The 22,318-nt window shown below is 37.6% G+C and overlaps 2 protein-coding genes across 3 annotated transcripts; one reads left to right on the plus strand and one right to left on the minus strand.

The window, feature by feature from the left end:
* Nucleotides 1-29: 29 nt before the first annotated feature.
* On the minus strand, nt 30-3,796 carry ttc22 (tetratricopeptide repeat domain 22). Its single transcript, XM_057337973.1, has 7 exons — nt 3,091-3,796; nt 2,960-3,015; nt 2,772-2,887; nt 2,035-2,150; nt 1,603-1,764; nt 1,020-1,172; nt 30-940 (listed from the first exon to the last, which is right to left on the minus strand). Exons 1-7 carry the CDS (start codon nt 3,649-3,651, stop codon nt 413-415), a joined length of 1,692 nt encoding a protein of 563 aa, XP_057193956.1. The 5' UTR covers nt 3,652-3,796; the 3' UTR covers nt 30-412.
* Nucleotides 3,797-5,959: 2,163 nt separating this feature from the next.
* Nucleotides 5,960-22,004, plus strand: lurap1 (leucine rich adaptor protein 1). Of its 2 annotated transcripts, none has more exons than XM_057337977.1 (3): nt 5,960-6,288; nt 6,487-6,690; nt 16,126-22,004. In XM_057337977.1, the coding sequence occupies exons 2-3, from the start codon at nt 6,502-6,504 to the stop codon at nt 16,966-16,968; spliced, it is 1,032 nt and encodes a 343-aa protein (XP_057193960.1). In that variant the 5' UTR covers nt 5,960-6,288; nt 6,487-6,501; the 3' UTR covers nt 16,969-22,004. The 2 variants fall into 2 exon arrangements, with proteins under 2 accessions (XP_057193960.1, XP_057193958.1); XM_057337975.1 differs by having other exon boundaries at nt 5,962-6,288; nt 6,484-6,690; nt 16,126-22,003.
* The last annotated feature ends 314 nt before the right edge of the window (nt 22,005-22,318 follow it).

Genomic DNA, 22,318 nt, shown 5'->3' on the forward strand with positions numbered 1-22,318 from the left:
AAAAGTTGAATCAAAACACGTACATCAAAACTTTTTTGGTATGGGTTTGTATAAAATACTTTTTTACTAGTTTTTTCTCCAGCTCAAAACACTCAAGTCTTGTATAACTGGCTGTTCAAGCTTTGTGGCATGCGCTGGAGGAAAAGATGTCAAAGACAACATTCCAAAGTGGATTGTTCAACAGTTAAGCAAAAGTAATATAATACATGTAATTGTTTCAATTCGTTGACTGTATAACATCAACCAAAAATGAATATTTCAATTTTGAAATGAGTAGCTACAGTATTCTTAAAGTGTAACGTGCACAACTCCAAACATACAATATATAACACAACTGCCCATCAGAGTAATGCCTTCTCCATTTAGACCATGATCATGTTATGGTTGTCTTTCATTACTCCACAGACCGTTTTCATATTGACATGGACCTGCCCAGTGTGTACTTTATTCCTTGTGGCTGTACGCACTGCAGCAACTTTTTAACCACCTCCAGCCTCCCCTTCCTCACCAGATCCCTTGATAACTCAGTCACCTCATCTGTGTGTGCTCGGCACAATGCCTTCAACTCAGTTTGGACTATATTCCTCCCATATCGCTCCTCTGCCTGCTTTAAACATTCCTCAAACTGGACAATAGCATCATCCGTGTCCCTTCCACTTTGGGTGAAGCTCACGAGAACTGCCTGTAGGAGACAGCGCAGGACCTCCATATCTCGGACACTGGGGTGTTCCAGTTCAAGCGCTTTTTTGAAACAGTCAATGGCATTCTTCTCCTCTCCTTTCAGCAACAGGCAGCGACCACGTAGGAGTTGTAGTTTGGAGATTGTGGAGCCCAATGGACACTGCAATGCTTTTGCCAGACTGACCAGGGCGTGATTTATTGCTATCTCATCAACCAATAGGCTCTCCTGCAGGGCGTCCACACCCATGTAGTAGTAAACCTGTTCAAAGGTGATTGATGTGTTATTTATAAAGAGAGACTGTATTATTTTCGTAACTAAATGGCATTTTTGACCGTACCTGACCCATCTCCAGGTGAGTCCTTAAACAGGGTCGGACAGCCAAAACACGTTCCAGGTCAACACGGGCTTCTTTAAGAATCTTACGGTCGGGGATACCACCTAGACCACACTTGGCTTTATCCAGATCCTTTGCGTAAATTGTGACGCCAAGCTGGAGAGAAAGTACATAGCTTTCATAACTTTCATTGGTTAAGAAATAATCGGAAGGGTGCCCGTGAAGATCATTAGAAAGGACAAAAGATATTTTTCAGAAATTACATTTAAACATTTGAAACACTCAGAAGGTCTATATTGACATTTTTAGTCTGACGCGAGACGCAAGGGTGAGGTTCTGATGAGTAGTGCTTTTGTCTGTTTGTCTGGACAAACATAGTCATCCTTTATCTAGAGGCATGTGAGGTGTGTTAAGTATGTATCCAATGCATGTGATTTCGTTTGAATAACCCAGTTGATTAGGAAGTAAGGAAATAATCATCATTTGTTCATATATTTTCATATATATGTTAGTAAAAAGATGGAAATGTAATTACTTTGAATTACTGAATGACTTGTTGGTTAAGTGGCACACATGCAGTTCTCACCTTGGCACGTGTGCAATAGGCTTGCCAGTTGAGCTCAGCATCCGGAAGGATGCTCAATGCCATGTTACAGATACCTGTGGCCATGTCCAGTTTGCCGGACAGGAAAAACACGTTCCCTAGCCTGTTGAGTATGAATGCATCTTCTGCAGCGAGTTTAATGGCCTGTTGAAATGAGCAGTGAAAATATGATTACTTTGACCTTATTATGCTGCATTATTAATCACAAAGTCTTTTTGTTATTTATGAGTTTACAGTTAATCATATTGCACATATTGAGTTACAGTAAACGTACACGTCACATGTGGTCACAAGAATAACCTCAGACTAGTGAAAATGCCTATTTGGTTACTATAACATTAGCTTCATAATATATTGTTTTATTAACGGAAAATACGACAGTCAAAATATTTTTCCAGATCTAACATCCAGTACCGATCCATAGCATGTAAGCGGGTCCGATCCAGAGAAACCACAGTCATGAACTGACATTGGCACTGTGGTGAAATCCGTTCGTTCCAGCATGAGACCTATGTAGCACCAGCCCAGGGCTAGAGACGGATGATTGAGCGGAGAAGAAAGAAACTGCCGTTAGACATCGTGTAAATTATTGCTTGGCATCTGAGATACATGAAAGAAATGCATGAATGTCAGCTGGAGCCAAGAAGCCATGTAAGATCGAAACAAGTTTCCAAGTGACAACACAAAACTGGAAAGGCTGCTGTTTGACTGTCTCTTAATGGAGGAACTGACTGTGTTCATAGAATAAGCTTTGAAAATTTTCTAGTGCTTTCAAATCGATTAATCGTGATTAATCTATTCCAAAAGAAATGTTTGTGTTTATATAATATATGTGTGTGGTGTGTATTTATATGTGTATAAATAAACAAACATACATGTATATTTTTAAGTATATTATGTATATAAATATGAGTAATATAGATTTGTTTATACATAATGTATATTTAAATATTCATTTATTTATATAACTATTTGTTATATATACACACATGTATGTGTGTGCATTTATATATACATATAAATATACATGCCACACATTATAGAAACAAATATATGTATATATATATACTGTATATATTGGAATAGATTAATCGCGATTAATCGATTTGACAGCACTAAAATCTTCATTATGTCTAATGGATAAAAATCACCTTTGAGATGTGTATTGTCAGATTTGATAGTTTCTGTGAGAAGCTTGAGGGCCTTGTTGAAATAGATTAATCTTGTGTCTTCAGTGTCTTTTGAATCCCTCACAATACCATCTAACCTGAAACCCAAGCAAAGTTTTAGTGACCTCATGCAGTCAAATTCTTACAAAATATACTGTTGGAAAATCTACCTTATGTAAATTGTTGCCATTTTGAAGTTCCAGCTTCTTTTTTCCTCTGTTGGTATCTGCACATAAAGACAAATTCAAAATCGAAGTATCTACTTCTTGTATTTAGGAAGACTGTTACACTATGTCCTTACCTGTTCCCCTCCATAATCAAGTGCACGGTTGTATAACATCAGCGCAGTTGTCAACCTCTCCCGTGAATCTTCATCTCTCTCCAGCTCCACATCATGAGGATGGGCGTACGCCTGCTCGGCCAAACACCGTGCCACCCGAAGCCTGCAGTCCGCCTGGTTCTCTCCCATCTCGGGGCCCATGAGGGCAGCCACACGCTCCATGCACTCCCCCTCCTCCAGCTCACGTCCCATGCGTTCATAAACGTATCCCATGTTGGCCCAGGCATTAAGGTTTTCAGGATCCTCCTGGCAGATGGTGCGAAAGGCCTCCTCTGCCACCTCCAGTTCATCCATATGAAAGGCCAGCAGGCCCAGCATATTGCGTACGGCATACTGCAGTCGTCCTGTCTCAGCTTCCAGCTCAGCCCTCAGGCTCTCGCTCTTGAGCTGGGTGTCTCGCTGTCGAAGGAGAGCCGGTCCACTGGGATCACCGTTCAGATGTAGCTCCAAATGAAAGTGGCCAGGGATGTAGGCCATTCCCTCGATCAGAGAGTCGATGTCTTCTTCTGTGCTGTCCTCCATGGTCAAATGCACACACGAGCTAACAATGATTGACTGAGATATAGAGGCTCTTTAGTTCAGCTATGTGAGACAAGAAATACAGGTTTGAAGAGGAGGAGAAAAAGATGCAAGACAGAGCGTGTACTTTCTTGCTTCCTGTAACAGGTTTTCCCACCCATTGTAAACATTTGTTGTTTTAAATGAACTATTTAAAATAATGAGGAAATCTTGGGTGTTGGCTTGAGGAAGTGTGTGATGTATGAGACATGCTTTCTAAAACCCCATTAAAGTTAACAGACCTACCTTGGTGTCATGTGGTTTGTCTTTAGCCAAAAGCTGAAAGAAAAAAACAAGCAAAATCCTGTGCAAAATCTAATCTTGTAGTTTAAATGTTAAATTTATAAATCTGATTTGTAAGCGGGATTAAAAGACAGTAAGCCTAAACCCTTTGTACTGTTTTCTCTCCCAATAATCATGATTAGACCTTAAACATTGTTATACTGTGCGTTATAAAATATGTAACTAGGTAATTATTTGATCAGAAAAACTAAAATTTGACTTTTTATACACTTTTTTATCTAAAAGGTTCAGTTTCAGCAAAGTTAATGATTTGAATTTTGTAGATGCAATTCTCACTTTGACCACTAGACTGAAACCTTTCACCAAATATAGAGAACATGTAGCCTACACAAAAAACTGTAACTGTTAAGAATACAAGGTAGCATGGACAAAAATGTCTCCATGAAAAAGTTCTGTCTCCACTGATGTTTTTGGATCTTGACAGTTTGAGTTGATGGTTTATAAAATAAATAAAATGGTTTATTGTCTTAAGGAGTTGCCAAACACTTGTCAATCATGTCTCCTGGTTAATAAATGTGGAGACCTAATGTAGCCTAATAACATTTCATGTACATAAAATGGATTAAGGTAAAACAACTCACATTATGGTGTTCCACACCAGAATTACTTTCTTTAGTTCATGGAACACAATATACAGTATTACATTTAAAATGTTAGTGATTATAGTCTCAGCCACCGTTCAACATTCGAGATTCAGACATTTCAACATATCTCAGTTTGTGTTCTACAAAATCATAGCCTATAAAAGAAAGAAAATCATTTGAATTGAATTACATGAATGTATGTTGGTATGAACTATGCATTTAAGCAGAGTGATCACTGAAAGTCGATATTAGAATTGATATTTCTGTATAGATAAAAGAAATTCTCTCTTCTGTCTCATCTGCCCCATTTGAAGGTGGTATCAATGAACAGTGACATTTTCTGGTTACTTCAGACAGGAAATATGTGCTGTTGTGTGAGCACACTCCTGTTCTGTTTTTGTCCATGATGACTCTAACAGAGGGGAGATCCTGATAGTAGCTGCGGCATATGTTTAATGACGTCATCTATACTTGGTCTTAGTCCTGAGAAAACATTAGTGTGACAGAAAATGAAATGAACGCATACCTATAATATGTGGTCCAGATCATAACGTTTATCATTGGTATGGAAAAAATAACCACAAAAAAATCACCATTTCCTGTTTAGACGGGTTGGGAAGCATATTACTTATTGAACTGCGGTGGAAAAATCTTAAATGTCAGTTGGGAAAGTTAGCAGATAATGGTGCTGAATATTCAGCATTTACCAGAAGTAGCCTACTACAGTCTGGAATTTATAACCTCAACATATTTAATATGTTGGTAACACTTTAAAATAAGGTGCTATTTGTTAACAGTTGTTTAATGCATTAGCTAAAATGAACTAACAAGGAACAATACTACAGTAATAAAGCATTTATAGTTCATCTTAATTTCAGCATTTACTAATACATTATTAAAATCAAACGTTGTCACTGTTAACATTAGTTAATGCACCATGAATGAACATGAATAACTGTATTGACATGAACTAACATTAACAGGGATTTATAAATACTGAAAAACTAAATTGTTTATTAGCTAACGTGTTAGCTAATCCATTTACCACCAATAATAAATACTTCTTGTAAGTGTTACCAATAATTGTAATATCGTTCATATTTTCCTGTTTCCAAACACAGGAAAATATCTAATTTCACGTGAATTAACATTTGATGACAGATATTCATATAAAGCACACGCTCTATATCTTTTTCACGTTTTTTATACGTACATGAACACATTGTCAAATATCTTGGTTAAACACTGTAAATGTGTGGTAACTATAACGAGAATTATGTAAAAAATAAAAAAACAAGTATTGTGCACGATATTACCAGTTACGTCTCCTTGGAGTGAATTGCGCAGGTCGTGTCTACTCCAGTATTTACGGCGCTGAACTTATATGCGTTCTGCGATGTGTTTTTTAGCCTTGCTGTCATGCAGGTGGAATTCAGTTCAGCAGCAGTATGATTCAACCACATCAGGACATATACTGCCCGAGCAAATCTCCTGTCAAGACCTGACTTCATCTATTATTCACGTGAATGCAGTCATGGCATCCTTAGCACAACCGTGGAGTTTAAACTGCGTGTAGACGGAATACATTACAAACGACGAATCTCGGAGGAGACGCGCATCATGCTCAGGTGCTCTGCGTTTCACAGTAAAGGAGACAACATATCCTGCATTTGGGAAAGAAAACACTGGCGTGAACGTTTCAGACATTAATCAGGTATGTCACTTGAATTTATGGAGCCGTTCAGATGCATTACGTAATTGATCGTATGCACGAGCGGATTTTTGGACTGCGATTTTATTTAAAGTGTAGTGAATAGGGGTTTTAAGCATGATACTGTCAGAGACAGTATTTGTGCAGCAAATCATATCAAGCAATCCATAGCTGTTCCCGTGTTCCTTTCCCTTTAAGGAGATCCTTTTTATAATCATGGAGGAAAGCAATACATCAGTCCCAGATTTGAAGGACCTGGAGGTGAAAGTTGGGAGAAAGACCCCAGAAGGACTCCTCAAGTGGATGAGAGAGGACCACAAAACTATCTCTCATCATCAGACTGAAAACAAAGAAACAGAGAAAAAGGGCTTGGACGAGAAGATCCGAAAACTGAAGCTGGAAATGGTAAGATCTTTTTCTAAATTATTCTCTAAATCTCTTATCAAAGAGTGTCTGACAAGGTGATCCTCTTTTGAACACTTTGCATGCTACATACAGTATGTGGATGGTGTGACAACACGTAAAGTTAAATGACTTGGACTTGGTTGCACTGTATACTGTGGATTCCACAGCTGCTGACCCATGTGTTAGTTAGACCTGCCCAGCAAGTTAAGCGCGTCATTTTTTACCCACATGGATGTGCATGTGTGCATGTGTTAATGTACATTTCTTAGGAAAGAATGTTTACATCCGAAATACAGACTCTCTGTGTCATTAAGAGAAGCGAGCACTAAATAAAAATGTAATAAAACAATTTTATTCTCCATCAAAAATTTCATTTTCCAACTTAATGAAGTATAAAGCATCTGGCCTCTTTGATTTCTGTTTGCTGTTTTTGTTTGTCACATATGTATAGAATTTCATTTATTTTGTCTAATTTCTATACAATATTTGAAAAACTGAAGCTCTTACCCACATACAGTAATTGCGTTTTTTCATAACAGAACTCCCAAGTAGAACCCTGTGTTGTTTTCTCATTTCGAAGGGTCCCAACCCACATTCCACAAACCAAATCAACCAGACACAAAAGAATTTCTCACAGCGTTGCCAAACGGTAAATTGCACATTGAAACAAGCTCCTAACTGTCATACGGGAAATGACAGTTTTAACAAACAGCTACGTAAATCGCTTGCAACCACATATCTTTGTTGATGCTCTTTTTATAGTTGATATGCATTTATGCTGTAACCCAACGCAACTTTAAGCTCTTGGGGCAGATATGCCCTGAGCTGTATAAAGAATTGTCGTAGTTAGGGAAATTAGCTTGTTGCCCAGTGGAATGTGGAGCCATTAAGGAAATGGACCCTGATGTTGTTGCTATGGTGCACTTAACTGACTTCTTAAAGACCTTAAAGCTGTCATGAAGTATGCTACTGTACTGCCAGCTACATTACGGATTGTGAAAGCCAGCGTTATTAATTTATCATTGTGACGATTGCTGTGGATGCTTCAGTGATTAAGACATTATGTCAGTGGTTTGCTGTATCAGATATCTGTATAGACCCAAATTTAGATTATTTGTGTATAGAATGAAAGCCAGAACAGGTTTGATTTACACTGGCAAGAATTTACGAGTAAGTGGTTTGAGACTACATGAAAAAATCACTTGCAATCTAGTATTTGTGTATTTGCATTGAGCGTAAAGACATGGTTTTGGGTTTTATATTTCTCCTGATGCCATTTCACAGTGTTCCCTATTAGTATGTTAGTCAGTGACACACGTAGACTGCAAAGCTAGACACAATAGTTATTGTAATAAGGTCATATTTACCCTACCAATGAACGTAACACTCACAAAAAAACATATTGACATTATTAGATTTAACAGACAAACATAATCTAGCCTATTTATGAGCTTTTTAGACAACATGAAATGTCTTTACAAGTCGATTTGGGTATGTTTAGAGCTGCACCGACACTAAATATCTTCACTGATACCAATAGCCGATTATTCAGAGTGATATCTGCCGATACCAATTCTGAAGATGAAATCAATATTTCTTAACTTTATGAATGTTATCCATTCATGTAATGACTGTTAATACTGAACAAAAAAACGGTGATGTTTCCTAACATTTTTACAGACCACAAATTCATTCCATTTTCCTGTCCTCTTTTGATTGACATAAATATATCGGCCTTGATCATCGTCTGTTTTTAAACTATATTTTGGCCGATAGTGTGAAAAATGGCTTTTATTTACCGATACTGATTATTGGCCGATATATTGGTGCATCTCTAGTTATATGAACTGCATATGTGTGGACATTTTCACAAATTTGGCCCTCATAAATATAACTAAACTTGCACACACACACTTGCACAATTCATTCATGTGCACCGTAATAGGTGTATGACGGTGTGTGCCGAAATAAGCTGTATGTGAACCATTACAAAACACTGAAAATCATTTTCAGGAAGTCCAACAAGCAGCGTGTTATTTATGCCACCTGTGATCTGCATGAAGAAAGAGAGAGAGGGAGGTCTCCTGAATGACTTTCAGGATCTTGGCCGCCTGTGAATGCCACTCTCTCTCTCCCTGCTTGACACACAGATGGGAAACACAGGGGATGTTGTGCTGACAGATGGAGGGAAGGGAGATGAGACAGAGGAATAGAGAGGCACATGGAGATTAGAGAAAAGACAAGAGCGATAGGTGGCATGCTGATATATAGGAGATCCTGTCAGTTATGTAATATTGCTGTGGTGTAGAGCGAGGACGCATATTGACTAGGCAAGTTTTACGATTCTTCTGAAGGTGAAGTGGGTTATTTCTCTGCCACTAGTGGCACTGTCAAACAGAAGGTTCGACCCCACAATGACAAAAAAATACAGACTTTAAAGGTATAGTTCACCCAAAAATGAATATTCTGTCATCAATTACATTTACATTTACATTTACTTTTGTTCCTCTGCAGATCACAAAAGAAGATATTTTGAAAAATGTTGGTAACCGAACAATGGCAGTGCCCATTGAGAACCTCAGGAATGACATATTTTTGTATGCAAACCCCATAAGCGAGTTAGCATTTTAGGACTTCCGGTTCCATCGCCCCAAAGTCTATGGGTTTTTTGAATGGGTTTTTGGTAAATCGCCTGAAATAAGGTCTGTGGTAAACAAAACCTCTAAATATGTTCACGTTTTATTCTATGACATAAAACACACCAATTATAACCCAACTGTGATTTTTGAAAGCCTTATTGTGTCTTAAAAACGGCGGTTGCTAACAAGTTGCTAAAAGCAACTATTTCCTTTTGCCGTGACATTAGACGTCATCGCGCATATAAAGCTCACAAATAATGCAACATGGGCACAAATCTCTTAAAACGTAGATGCGGATTCATTCACGGAGTAATTACTTGCCAGGGAACACATTTTTAACAGGGTTTGAAAGAGTTGTCGGAGGCTTGGTGGTGGTGACGTTGATATCGAGCGCCCTTGAGTGTAGTCTGTTTATAGCATCGTGTTAGCTTTTTACTTCTGCTGATTGTATTTCGGCTTCAAAAGTAACAAATGTTGTGATCATTTGTAAAGATTATCTTGATAGACAAAACGTGTCAACATCATAAACCTTTGTTAATCACCAAGCTTATTTTTTGCGATCTTCCAAAAGTGTATGGGAAAAATACATAGGCTTTCGGTCGAGGGAACCAGCGCGGCGCTTACTTCCGGGTTAGCCTACAAAAATACGTCATCTCTGATGTACTGGATTGACGTGCATTGGTTTTATGTCCATATAAATGTAAATGAGTACCGCTGTTGTTCAGTTACCAACATTCTTAAAATGTCTTCTTTGGTCTCATATTTTTGGGTAGGCCTAATCCTATTAATTCTTGTATTTGTTGAGTAACATAGTTTGTCAAATTCAATATGAATCATTGAGGCAAATTTACTGCTGTGGTTTTACTTTACAGTATTTCAAGGTGGAGTAGTCAAAAATGGCAGTCAACATTCTTCACATACTGTACGTGACTCAAGGATTAAAAGCCTCCATATCTTTGATGTGCTTTTTCCAAACTCAGAAAGCCATAATTGAGAAAATATGTGTTATTGTAAAATGTGGCTATTGTATAATGTTATGATATATCAGTGCCTTTTGTAACTGTGCTACTGTGTAATAAGAGAAAGTGGCCTTCAGTTAGATAAATTACTACTCATTAACGCACGCACGCACACACAGCAACGTGGTGTGATATTCACCAGAGCAGGACACTACGGCATGGAAAATGAGTTCTGCAGAGCTTCAGGGATTTGAGCACAAGATGTATGGTTTAAAGGAGTGGGGGAAATGGCATTCTCCTGGCCGTGAGAATAAAGAGAGTTCTCCAGCGTGAGCCTCAGACACTGTGGAATGTTCTCCCTGAGGAGAGTCTGTGGGTCACACTGTGGCTTTGCAGACTGGAAGGATGGAAGCTTCGGTTCATAAAAACAGTGATCGTTGCCACAGTATATTTTAACGGGGTTATAATGATAGTTTTCATTTGTTTAGGATAAATTCACTTTTTAATGATATCTTCGAATCTTCCTGAAAAAATAGAGATGAGTCATGAAATGGTCACACTAGTTGTTAAACGTCTACTGTGTAAGATTAAGGAGGATCTATTGACAGAAATGCAATGAAATATACATAACTATGTCTTTAGATGTGCATAAAGACCTTACATAATGAAGTGTTATGTTTTTATTACCTTAGAATGAGCTATTTCTATCTACATTCACCTCGGGTCCCCTTGCATGGAATTCACCATGTTGTTTCTACAGTAGCCCTAAATGGACAAACTGCTGTACAGCACATTTCGTAAATAGTTTATCTCCTTTGGCAAAGAAGAGAAAATGTGACAATATCTTAGTTCTGTGTCAGCCACCGTAGTGTTTCGAAAGGGAGGGGTGAGGGGTGGAGGCATTGGTTGCAATTCACAACCTCACCGTTAGATGTCGCTAAATTTCATACACTGGACCTTTAAAGAGTCTAATATATGTGATTTTTTCCTCATAATTTTTTGTAATTTAGCTGTTAGACTGTTTGTTTTACTGAAGTTGTTAGACTATATGTGCTTTGTATGTGCTGCCACAACCACACACATTCAGATGAATATTTAAGTGTCACTTCTGATATTCTGTCTTGTCACAAGTGTTTGGTTTTAAAGCCACAATATGGAATATTTGGACCGCTAGATAGCGCACTTTCGAAACAACAACAAAAGGTGAAGCTAAATGACGTTATGTAAGAGAGTTGAATCATGGGACATGTCGTTTCCACCATCCAGAGGCGTATTGCGATCGCCCATCATGTTCACGGGCGAGGTAATGAATGAATTTCATTTTATGTCATCGCAATGAATTAGCTTGCAAGAAACGAGGAATGTAATGCTACGTTAGCCCGCGACTGATATTGGACTTTGTCCATTGATTTGGTAGCGTAATGCTACACAGTTTTACCTGTTTAACACAGTCATACAGTCGTCGTTTAAAAAGTAAATAGGAACGAACCCACTGCATTTACAAGTAACGTTATTGGCTACATATTTTTGTGTGACATATACTGTATTTCATAGGGTAACTGCATTCATAACTAATTAAAATAATGAGTATTTCGTGTACAAGAAAAATTGTGCTTACCTGTCTATTAAAACACATGCGAGAGCGGAGTCTCTGTCCAGTCCAAGTTGGTCGCGAAGCTCTCTCCATTTAGAAAACGCCACGCCGATATTAATCCTTGTTTTATTTCTTTGTTTGTCCATAAGCCTGCTTGCCTGTTTGGCCTACGTTTACACTTTTTTGGGGTTCCTTTACTCGCCAAAGAGTAATCGTGATCCATAATAACAGAACAACAGATGCTGCGTCCCAGATGCTGTATAACCACTTCCGCATTTGCGTGTTGCCGGAAACTGAGGGTAGTGCGGAGCACCGGATATTAAGTCACTGCGACAAATACAAGGGAGACAAGGGACGGGTCATTATTTTAAATAGGAATTTCTCTGGATTTGCACATTCTTGGGAACATTTGGGATAACGTAAGTACACAACTGCATGAAATATATCACACCGTGCAAGTGATTTTTGGATATTTCGTAACAAAATTCTTCCATATTGTGGCTTTAAGACTGTGTTAAGTTAAAAATAGTCTAACTCCAAAACACATCTTGACACCTGAAAGCCTAGCTGTTTTTTCACACAAGAATGGGTCTTTCTTATGTACACGCTTCCTATGAAATGCATTCAGACAGGGTCAGGTGAACCATTGCGGAAACCTGTCTAGTCATTTTAAAAAACATGATGTTTTGGAAATCCCTATCTTGCATTCAACAGAGATGTTTCAATTAAATTTACAGTGAACAAATTTGAAATAAAACGATTTGACACTGTTTATTTTGGATATCCAAAGGGATTGCCATTGTATCTTTTAGTTTTACAGTTATAGAGATGCAGACAGACAGGAGTTGGGCATGGCCAGATTATTGCTCACCACATCATAGCTGAGACAGAGAGAATATTTATGAGTATGTTTATTAGTTTTCAGAGACGCAGACTGAGATGCAGAATCACATTAACCCAACCAAAGCAGAGTTGTTACAATCTGGTCACAAAATATCTTATTGTACATAGCTTTCCCTGTTTACTGTACAAAGTCATATAGTTTATGCTTGCTTACATTAGAAAACATTTGACATATTTTACACATTTTATCTGTATCTGTGTTCCCTGGACATCAAACCCGCAACATTTGAGCTGCTAATGCAATGCAATATTGCTTTTCAATATTTTCACCCTTTTCAATATTTTCCTTTATGTTTATGCATTTTGCAGAAGCTTTTATCCAAAGTGAGTCAAGCGACTTACAGTGCTTTTAAGCTATACATTCTTCAGCATGTTTATTTTGTTTTCTAAATTTGTCTCTACTCCCCAACCCTTTTTTCTCCCACGCTCTTATTTTCCAAAGTGTTTTACTCTCTTTTTTTCTACTGTAATTAGTGTGGTTGACGTCAGTAGATCTCTATGGGCTTTAAATTACATGTATAGGATAAGAATATGACAGGCTCTGTGAATTGAACTGTTCTAAAGCCGGTTGTGAGTTTTTTTGTTTTCAAGAACATTATTTATAGCCACCATTTGCTATCATCTGAAATATACCATGTTGTCAGAAAATGATGTTGTTTTAATGGATTATAATCATAGCATGACAGCTGCTCTGGGTTCTTCTCATGGCTCTTTATGTTTTGTGTTTTTATATCTTAAAAGGACATCTTGCACAAGTAGCTCTTAGAGAGATGTGTGATTGATTGGGAGTTAGTGGGAGTGTTTTAGGGGAACTGATATATATTTAGGCTTGAGAACTGTTCAGCGTGCCAGAAAGTTCAAGACTTTGTAGATCACATTACATGTGGTAAATGCCTAACTTCCTAAAAATCTGAAAGTGCTGCCAAATTAAGCATGGTATTAGTTGTAATGGAATTTCTGAGAAGTTTCTTCACATTTTGATGTGATGCCTCGTACAATGAGAATCTATTAAGAAATATATATAGAGAGGAGAGGAAAAATCTAAATTGTTTTAAGTCCACCTAAAGGATCAATATCCTTTGATTTGACCGCAGAGGACCCAGAACAAAGGGACATTTGTAGACATTGATGTGAATGTAAATAATTTTCCATATACTGTAAGATATCTTGTTCTATAAACAATGCTGACATTCTTATTACTATTCCTTATGGACAACATTTATTAATTTACAGATTTATTATGAAATGTTTTGGCGAATTCATATGTAAAATGATTTTTAATTATCAAATTATTATTTTACTATTATTTTTTCCTAATAATCAGTTCAGAATAAGTACAAAGTTTGCAGATTCTGTCTCAGTCTGGCTTAAGGTTATGCTTTGCATTAGACATGTGCAAGATAAAAACTACTTAGCCTATTTGCTATGGGAATTAGGATGGATGTTGTCAGGAAGATCTATAAATCTCAACAGCATTTACTGTAATGGACCTCCGGCTACAGTCAGCATAGAACTTGTGCTGATTTGATTTGTTCAACAATCAGCACTAATGTACTGTTTTAATGTTCCGTTCTGTTGACCTATTGCTTTTTAGTGTTAAAGATGCAATCCGTAACCTTAAATAAACCAAAAATAAACAAAAATGAGTTATTCATTGATTTTAGTGGAAATGTCAATTTGACTTTATTTGACTTTTCATGTTTCAAACTGTGATGGCGATATAGAGGTGGAAGTTACGGATTGCATCTTAAATACTGTTAATGAAAACAACGTTAAATGGAAACATTTTTAACTGTAATAAAAATATAGGCTAAACATTATAAAAAAAACGTTAAAAAAAACATCTTTCATTTCCAAACTGTATGAAAAATGTATGAAATTTTACCGTTTTATTAAAAGATTTTCACAAACTTTGAAATACGGTCAAAAACGTCAAATTACAGAGAAAGACTGCAAATTTAGAAGTAAAACATGAAAAACTTAATTTCAGTTGTTAAAGCTTGCTTTTTTCAGCTGTGTCTGCTCTCTAAAGCCGCGGGTATACTTGACTTTCCGCGTCCGTGTTCGTCTCGCGCACAAACACGCGTCCGAGTCCGACACATGCACAATACAAATGAGTATGTGTTCTCTACTAGACCGTCAGAGGGCAGCGCTGAGTCGCGTCATTCACAGACCCACTGCAAATTAATGATAGAGGAAGTCATTGGCCATTGCAATCAATCCGAGCAAACAGCAAGACAACAAGAACAACAACCAAACAGTATGGAGAAGGATATGCTTCTTAGCTACTGTTCTTGCTTTCAGCGTGTTGGTTTTGTACCATTCTTCTTCGACAACGGCACACTGCACACTTTCTGTGTGTGTATTGACCCCTAGTGGACTAGTTCACTTTCCTCGTGCATGCGTTGTTGTACGCATCCGCGGACCCATCTGATGACGAAAATGCGTCATGCGGACGGCGCACGAACGTGGACGGAAGGACCATCTCTCGGCCTTTAGGCAAAGCCTTTTCTTTCGTTTAAAGATTTTGAAAAAGTAATTCATGCTTTTATTTGATCTAGACTGGACTATTGTAACTCACTTTATTTTGGGATTAGCCAGACAGCTCTATCTCGCTTGCAGCCTGTTCAGAATGCTGCGGTTCGACTTCTGAGTGGGGCTAAAAAGAGGGAGTATATTACTCCTATTTTACGCTCACTACATTGGTTGCCTGTTCATTTTAGAGTGGATTTTAAAATCTTGCTCCTTGTTTATAAATCTCTAAATGGTTTGGCCCCTACTTATCTCTGTGAGTTACTGACTGAGTATTGACCTACTAGATCCATTCGGCTTCCAAGCAGGATCTATTGTTCACCCCTAAGTCGAGTGCAGGGGTGATCGTGCTTTTTGTATTGCTGCCCCACGCTTTGGAATGCCTTGCCACTATCTATTAGACAAGCTGGTTCTCATAATATGTTTAAGTCCAGGCTAAAGACATTTTTATTTTCTTAAGCGTATGGCTGATGGGATATTTGCATGATTTTATAATCTTCTTGTTTGTGTTTTTACTGGAAAGTACATTGGTCGACAGAAGCTGTAATTAATTGTGCTATACAAATAAAAATGTCATTGTCATACTGCTGGTGCCCCAGCTGCCAAAAAATTACCATTTTTTACAGGATTTTTTAAAGTGTAGGGTTGAAAAAACTAGACTGACACATAGTTTTTTAAAACTGTAATAACTCATCTTAATTTTCTACATCTTTTGAATGATTGTAAGTTTGTTTGTAGATATTATTGACTAGATATCACTCTTAAAAAGCATCATTTCTAATTGTTTTGTATTTCCTCTTGTGGACAGGCTCATCTACGAGCGGCAGATGTCAAGATCCTGAACCAGTTGATAGCATTACACGAGGGCATTGAGGCAGTAAAATGGCTTCTGGAGGAACGCGGTGCACTCACCAGCCGCTGTAGCAGTCTGACCAGCAGCCAGTATAGCTTGGGGGAGGGCCCCGACACATCTTGGAGGGGCAGCTGGAGCAGCCTGCAGGATCCCCATGATAAATTAGACAACATTTCCATTGGCAGCTATTTAGACACGTTAGCCGATGATCTGGATGAGCACTGCCCCTCCAGCGGCACTGATTCTATACTCTGTGGTACCCCTATTGGGACAGAGGTCTCCAGAGGTCCCGGAGGTGGGATGAGCGGCGGCTCTGGATCCGGTACAAGATCTCAACAAGTCAGTTCCAATGCCACTGGATCCGGTACAAGATCTCCACAAGTCAGTTCCAATGCCACTGGATCTGGTACAAGATCTCCACAAGTCAGTTCCAATGCCACTGGATCTGGTACAAGATCTCCACAAGTCAGTTCCAATGCTCCTAAAGAAGATGCTCAGGTTTGGAAGGCGTTGTCTGAGACGGGAAGACCACACCCTTCTGTCAAAAATGACACTAATAATGCAAAGGCCAACAAAACCAATGGAATCCTGGACAAAGCAGTGAAGAAAATTGTTGGCTCAGACTCACCCAGAGTCTGTTTGGCTGAGAAGCTGGGGAAGAATCTAAGCCCTAAGATGAAACCGTACAAGAATGGCAAGGTCGAGCCGGAGACCTGCAAAATGAATGGCAAAGTTCAGCTGGAGTATGATGCGCACTGGCGTTGGGTGCAGTCCCAGGATGATGTCACATTTTTGTAATGATGTACAGTATTATCAAACCAGATTTGCTGGGTTTGACCTGGTGTTGTTCTTTGCTCACCACTGAGCTTTTGTTTAAAAAAACAAACCTTGGTTTTTTATTACACCAACCTCAATCTCTTTAAAGGGATAGTTCACCCCAAAATGAAAATTCTGTCATGAATTACTCACCCTCAAGTTGTTCCAATCCTGTATACATTTCTTTGATCCACTTAAAGGAGTAGTTCATTTTCATGATAATTTACCCCCGTGTCATCCAAGATGTTTATGTATTTGTTTCTTTAGTCAAAAAGAAATTAAGGTTTTTGATGAAAACATTCCAGGATTTTCTCCATATAGTGGACTTCAATGGACTCCAAACGGTTGAAGGTCAAAATTACAGTTTCAGTTTCAGTTACAGCTTCAAAGGGCTTTAAATGATACCAGACGATGAATAAGGGTCTTATCTAGCGAAACGATTGGTCATTTTCTAAAAGAAAAATGTATATGCTTTATAAACACAAATGCTCGCCTTACTCTGTTTTGCGATGCGTGTTCATGACTTCACATAATACGTAATTATGTTGAAACTGTAATTGAAAACGAGCTACTCCTTTAACACAAAGAAAGATATTTGGAAGAATGTTAAGAATAATTTAAATGGTAGTCAGATGTGCCCCAGAACAGTTTGCTTTCCCAAATTCCTCAAAATAACAGAACAAAAAATTACAGTCAGTTGCTAACAAATATCCAAATATCATTCTTTGTGTTCAACCAAACAAAAGAATTTATACAGCTTTGGAACAAATAGAGGGTGAATAATTCATAACAGAATTTTCATTTTGGGGTAAACTAGTGCTTTAAGTCACTTAGAGAAACAGAAAGATGCTAAAACTTGTTACATCAATAGACTGTGGTCAATGTTGAAGAATCCAGAATTGATTTCATTAAGTTGTGTAGATGTTTAGGGTTTAGATGTGTCTTTTTTATTCGTGAAACATAATATTTTCTGAAATCTAAACAACTTTAGCACAAGTATTTATTAATGAGTCACATTGTCTTTACCAAATCAGTAGTTTATTGCGTTCTTCATTATTTTTTATTTGTTTTTGTTTTATTCCTGTCAGATATATTTCTCTTTTAAGCCTGTCTGAGATTTAAAGCTGTTAAAGTCTTCAAAAACTTTAAAGTTAACAAAAATATAGAGATTCATCACAGCAATGATGCACAAATGCTCACATTTATAATTTCCCCCAAACATCAGAGTGGACCAAAGCTTTAGCTAAAACAATCCAAGAGGTTAAAAAACCATAGTTTATTTTGTTACTTCGTAGATTGAATATGGTTTTTTATCCTGTTGCCGACCATTTTGTCCTTGCTGGTGATTTCAACAATGGACAAAATGAAGTGTAGCACTTTCTCTACTCAAACAGGAGGGAATGTTTAAATCATACCCTGTTTTACTACCAAAGTATTATATTTCTCTGCATTGACATCTCAGTGTGGGTTTCTTTGAGTTAACATCTAAAGGTCAAAGAACAAACCCATTCGGAATACCAAGCATGTTCCCATCTGTTACAATGTCACCCTTTTAAAGGCAGAGTTCAAAATCACCAACACCCTTGAGTTGCCTTTGACAATTACTTGTACAATCCATTACTTGTTTGAAAAATATATGTTTATATGAAAACTGCTTGTACTATTTGTCTGTCAGAATGCTTATGTAATAAATCAGTAAAAATGCTGTAATATAAATCTAATGTAAATCAGGTACATCCAGATCATTTACTGACAACACAGTCTCATGGAAACTCATAACTATTTTACTTTTTAGCAAATTGGTGGTAATTCATATTTTGTGTGAGTTTGTACGATCACATTTATACATTTTTTGGTGGACCTTTACGATGCTTTTTCTTAAAATTGTGTACAATTCACATCATACAAATTCATAGGAACTTGCCACCCAAATAGTTATGTTTTCCCTTGAGATCCGTTCGGTTTTGTGAAAGATGTCAAGTATATCATCTCTGCACAGTTCCATTGGAGTCATATTCTTCACACTATACAAATGCATGGAGGCCAGTGGTCGTGCTGTGATCTTTGCATTTGTAAATTTATGGATGACATTTAGCACCTAAAGTGCACTTTTAATTTAAAGTTGCTCCGAGATGGCTAACTATCCAATTCAATCATCTCTATATATGATGTAACTATATTTGGATTGTCACAGTGTTTTCACTGAATATGATCCTGCATTGCCTATATTTGTATGCCAGAAGAACTGCATTGTTGTCAAATGTTTTTGATCTAATACTGAACTGCAGTACTATCAGTATTCGCAAAAATAACATAGGCCGTTATTGTATGTAATATGGTACTTGATATCATTTTAAACATGTGAAACCTGTGTATTCCGTTTGTATTACGTGCAGTGCATATGCACTTCTGGCTTTGTTTTGTGGAGAATAACAGGACAGTATTCTAACTAAACTCTGAACAGACTATTCTCTTCTTCCGCACACCCACTCTCAGTTAATAATGGCTGTGCCTTTAGGAAAGTGTTTCCATGACTACTGAATATGAGTGCAACTTGTGCGTGTGTGTTGCTCAGCTGTTTGGTTAGGAAATGGAGACAGTACAAATCTCAGAAGCCACTGTGTGAAGAGGAGGAGAAGAGATGAATTTTGGCAGGCAACAGGTGAAGATACAGTATTAGTGTGAGATGGCACGAGCATGATTCAGGAGAGGAGAGAGAGAGTGCATTTGAGACTTGAGAAATGAGACTTGCACTGGATGGACAGAAATGTAATAAAGGATACTAAAGGAAACATTACAGAAACCTCTTATCTTAAGTCCTATGTTCTTACAAAAATGAACGTTCTTTCATCATTTACTCACCCTCATGTCTTTCAAAACCTGTATGACTTTTTTGTTCTGCAGAGCACAAAAGAAGATATTTTGAAGAACGTTGGTAACCAAACAACATTGGCCCACATTGACGTCCATTGTATGGACACAAAAGACATTTCTCAAAATATCTTCTTTTGTGTTCCACAAAAGAAAGAGTCATAGGCTATACTCTAAAAACTCAACCCTCACCGAGGAGCATGTATATTTAAAATAAATACTTAGTGATAGTTCACAGCAAAATAAAATGTTACATTTACTCAAAACCTGTTTGACTTTCTTCCGCAGAACACACAAAAAAAATATTTTTAAGAACATTGTTAACTTGTACCCATTTACTTGGTTTTGTTTCCATACAATACAAGTGAATGGGTGCCGGCTACCAACTTTCTTCAAAATATCTAATTTTGTGTTCTGCAGAAGAAAGAAAGTCAGACATGTTTGAAATGACAAGAGGGTGATTAAATGACGACATTATTTTCATGTTTGGATGAACTATTACTTTGAAGTTCAACATTATAAATGGATGTTTGGACTGAAGCATCTCCTTTTTTTTTGCTAGTCAGCAGTATGAGCTAATTCCTCTTAGCAAAACTAATGACAGCGTTTGTTTTAAACAACTAATTTTAAAGCTCTTGCATTGACAATTTTGGTGGCAAAACAGCACAGCAAGGTCTTAATTTACCTAATGGGTTCCAAATGAGAGATTTGTGCTTAGTTAGCATGTCGGCTAACCCTTCTTGTTAAATGGGCTGTGTACAGACTACCTCACCACACTCCATACAACAAGCATGTGTGCACCTCCTCTGCCTATTAAACTTGTTTGTGTTTTAAAACAGCTTTCTGGGTTTATCTGACAGTATGAATCACACACGGCTGTCAGTTTTGGGGGCTGTGTAATCCTAAAAAAATATGCATTGACTGTTTTTGACATCTGATTATACCGTGAGATTGTGTTCGATTATGACACAAGTATGCACAGGGCAAAGTAGTTTCACTCAATGGCATTGTATTTCCTACTTCAGCAAAATTGTTGGCAGGTATGAACACACTATGCCAGATCCCAAGAAAGTCACTTTCCAATTGTTGTCAGCTATTTAAATGGGTCATATGGCATGAATACGTGTTTTTCTGTGTCTTTGGTGTGTTATAAGTTGCCCATGCATGTATTAGACACGTACTGTATAATTGCAAAAATTAAAGTGTCGGAACAAAGGATGCATTGTATCTAAAAGCGAATGCTCACCCAGACCTGCCTGAAACGCCTCGTGTAACCACACCCCCACAAATCTATGTCAGTTCGTGGTATGTGTTGACTAAGACCACCCAAATGTATACGCAAGTAAGGCGGGCGTACCTGTCAGCACAATTGCTCTGGAACCTGATGTTCCAAATATGGTAAGAGGCGTTACATTTCTGTCACACGCTTGCAGTATTTGACCAATCACTACGCACTGGTTAACAGGCCGATCATAGCACACCTCGCTTTTCAGAGCGATGAGCTTTGTAAAAAATATGCGAGTTTCAGAGAGGCGGGGCAAAGGAGATACAAACATGCACGGTATGTGGAAAATACAGCGTTTTTGAACCTTAAATCGTGTATACACATTGCATTACATGTAAAACAAATGATAATTTTATTTTTTGCCGTGTCAAATGACTCCTTTAAATCAGACCGGCTATTTAGAGGAGTCTATATATTTAGTACAGTGGTTCTCAAACTTTTTCGTTGTAAGGCTCCCTTTGTGTTAAGTGCATCGCTTTGCAGCCCCCCATATAAAGACGTATAATCTTAAACTTAGAATTTTAATTAAACCAAAAACATTCAGTTATACAATGCTAAAACCTCAATTATTTTGGTTGGTGGTGTCATTTTTCTGATGTTTGATTGCATAAAATCTATGATAAATTTCTATATTTCATAAAATGCCACAAAATCTGTGGCCCCCCTGGATCCATCTTGGGGGCCCCCAGTTTGAGAACCACTGATTTAGTATGTTGCCAAACCTGTACCAAAAAAACGTACATAGCAGTCATAAAAATATTCTGTATGTTTAAACACAGAAAAATGTACAGTGGCCACAAGCCAAAAAAGTATTGAGAAAAATATTGAGAGCTAGAAGAATCTTGAGACAAACAGAGGATCTGAAGAAGGCCTTGGTTTTGTAATTCAAATTTTTGTACTATATTCACCTTAAGGATACTGTAAATGTATCCAATACTGTACGCATTCGCTAATTTTATAACTATGATCACTTGTCCCACACATACAGTCAATTAGATAACAACTTGCTCAACCTTTTAAAAGGAAGAAAATCTATAGGTTGCCTCATGCTTCATCTCTTACAATAACTCTATAAAACGCTTCCCACACTCAAACTAATGTGTCTTTACTTAGATTAATATGCACGTCACGTACTGTAAGACTCTGCTAAGATGCTTTTGGCTTTGGAAACCTTTG

This window comes from Triplophysa rosa, linkage group LG7 (genome assembly GCF_024868665.1).
Source record: "Triplophysa rosa linkage group LG7, Trosa_1v2, whole genome shotgun sequence".
In the NCBI taxonomy this organism is placed as follows: Eukaryota; Metazoa; Chordata; class Actinopteri; order Cypriniformes; family Nemacheilidae; genus Triplophysa; species Triplophysa rosa.

Bases quoted from the DNA above. Each gene is read 5' to 3' on its own strand.
- ttc22 (XM_057337973.1), bottom strand. From the start codon at position 3,651: ATGGAGGACAGCACAGAAGAAGACATCGACTCTCTGATCGAGGGAATG. The intron at 3,016-3,090 runs GTAAGGACATAG...CTTTATGTGCAG, and splicing joins TTGATTATGGAGGGGAACAG to ATACCAACAGAGGAAAAAAG. The intron at 941-1,019 runs GTACGGTCAAAA...ACCTTTGAACAG, and splicing joins CTCACCTGGAGATGGGTCAG to GTTTACTACTACATGGGTGT.
- lurap1 (XM_057337977.1), top strand. From the start codon at position 6,502: ATGGAGGAAAGCAATACATCAGTCCCAGATTTGAAGGACCTGGAGGTG. The intron at 6,691-16,125 runs GTAAGATCTTTT...TCTTGTGGACAG, and splicing joins GAAAACTGAAGCTGGAAATG to GCTCATCTACGAGCGGCAGA.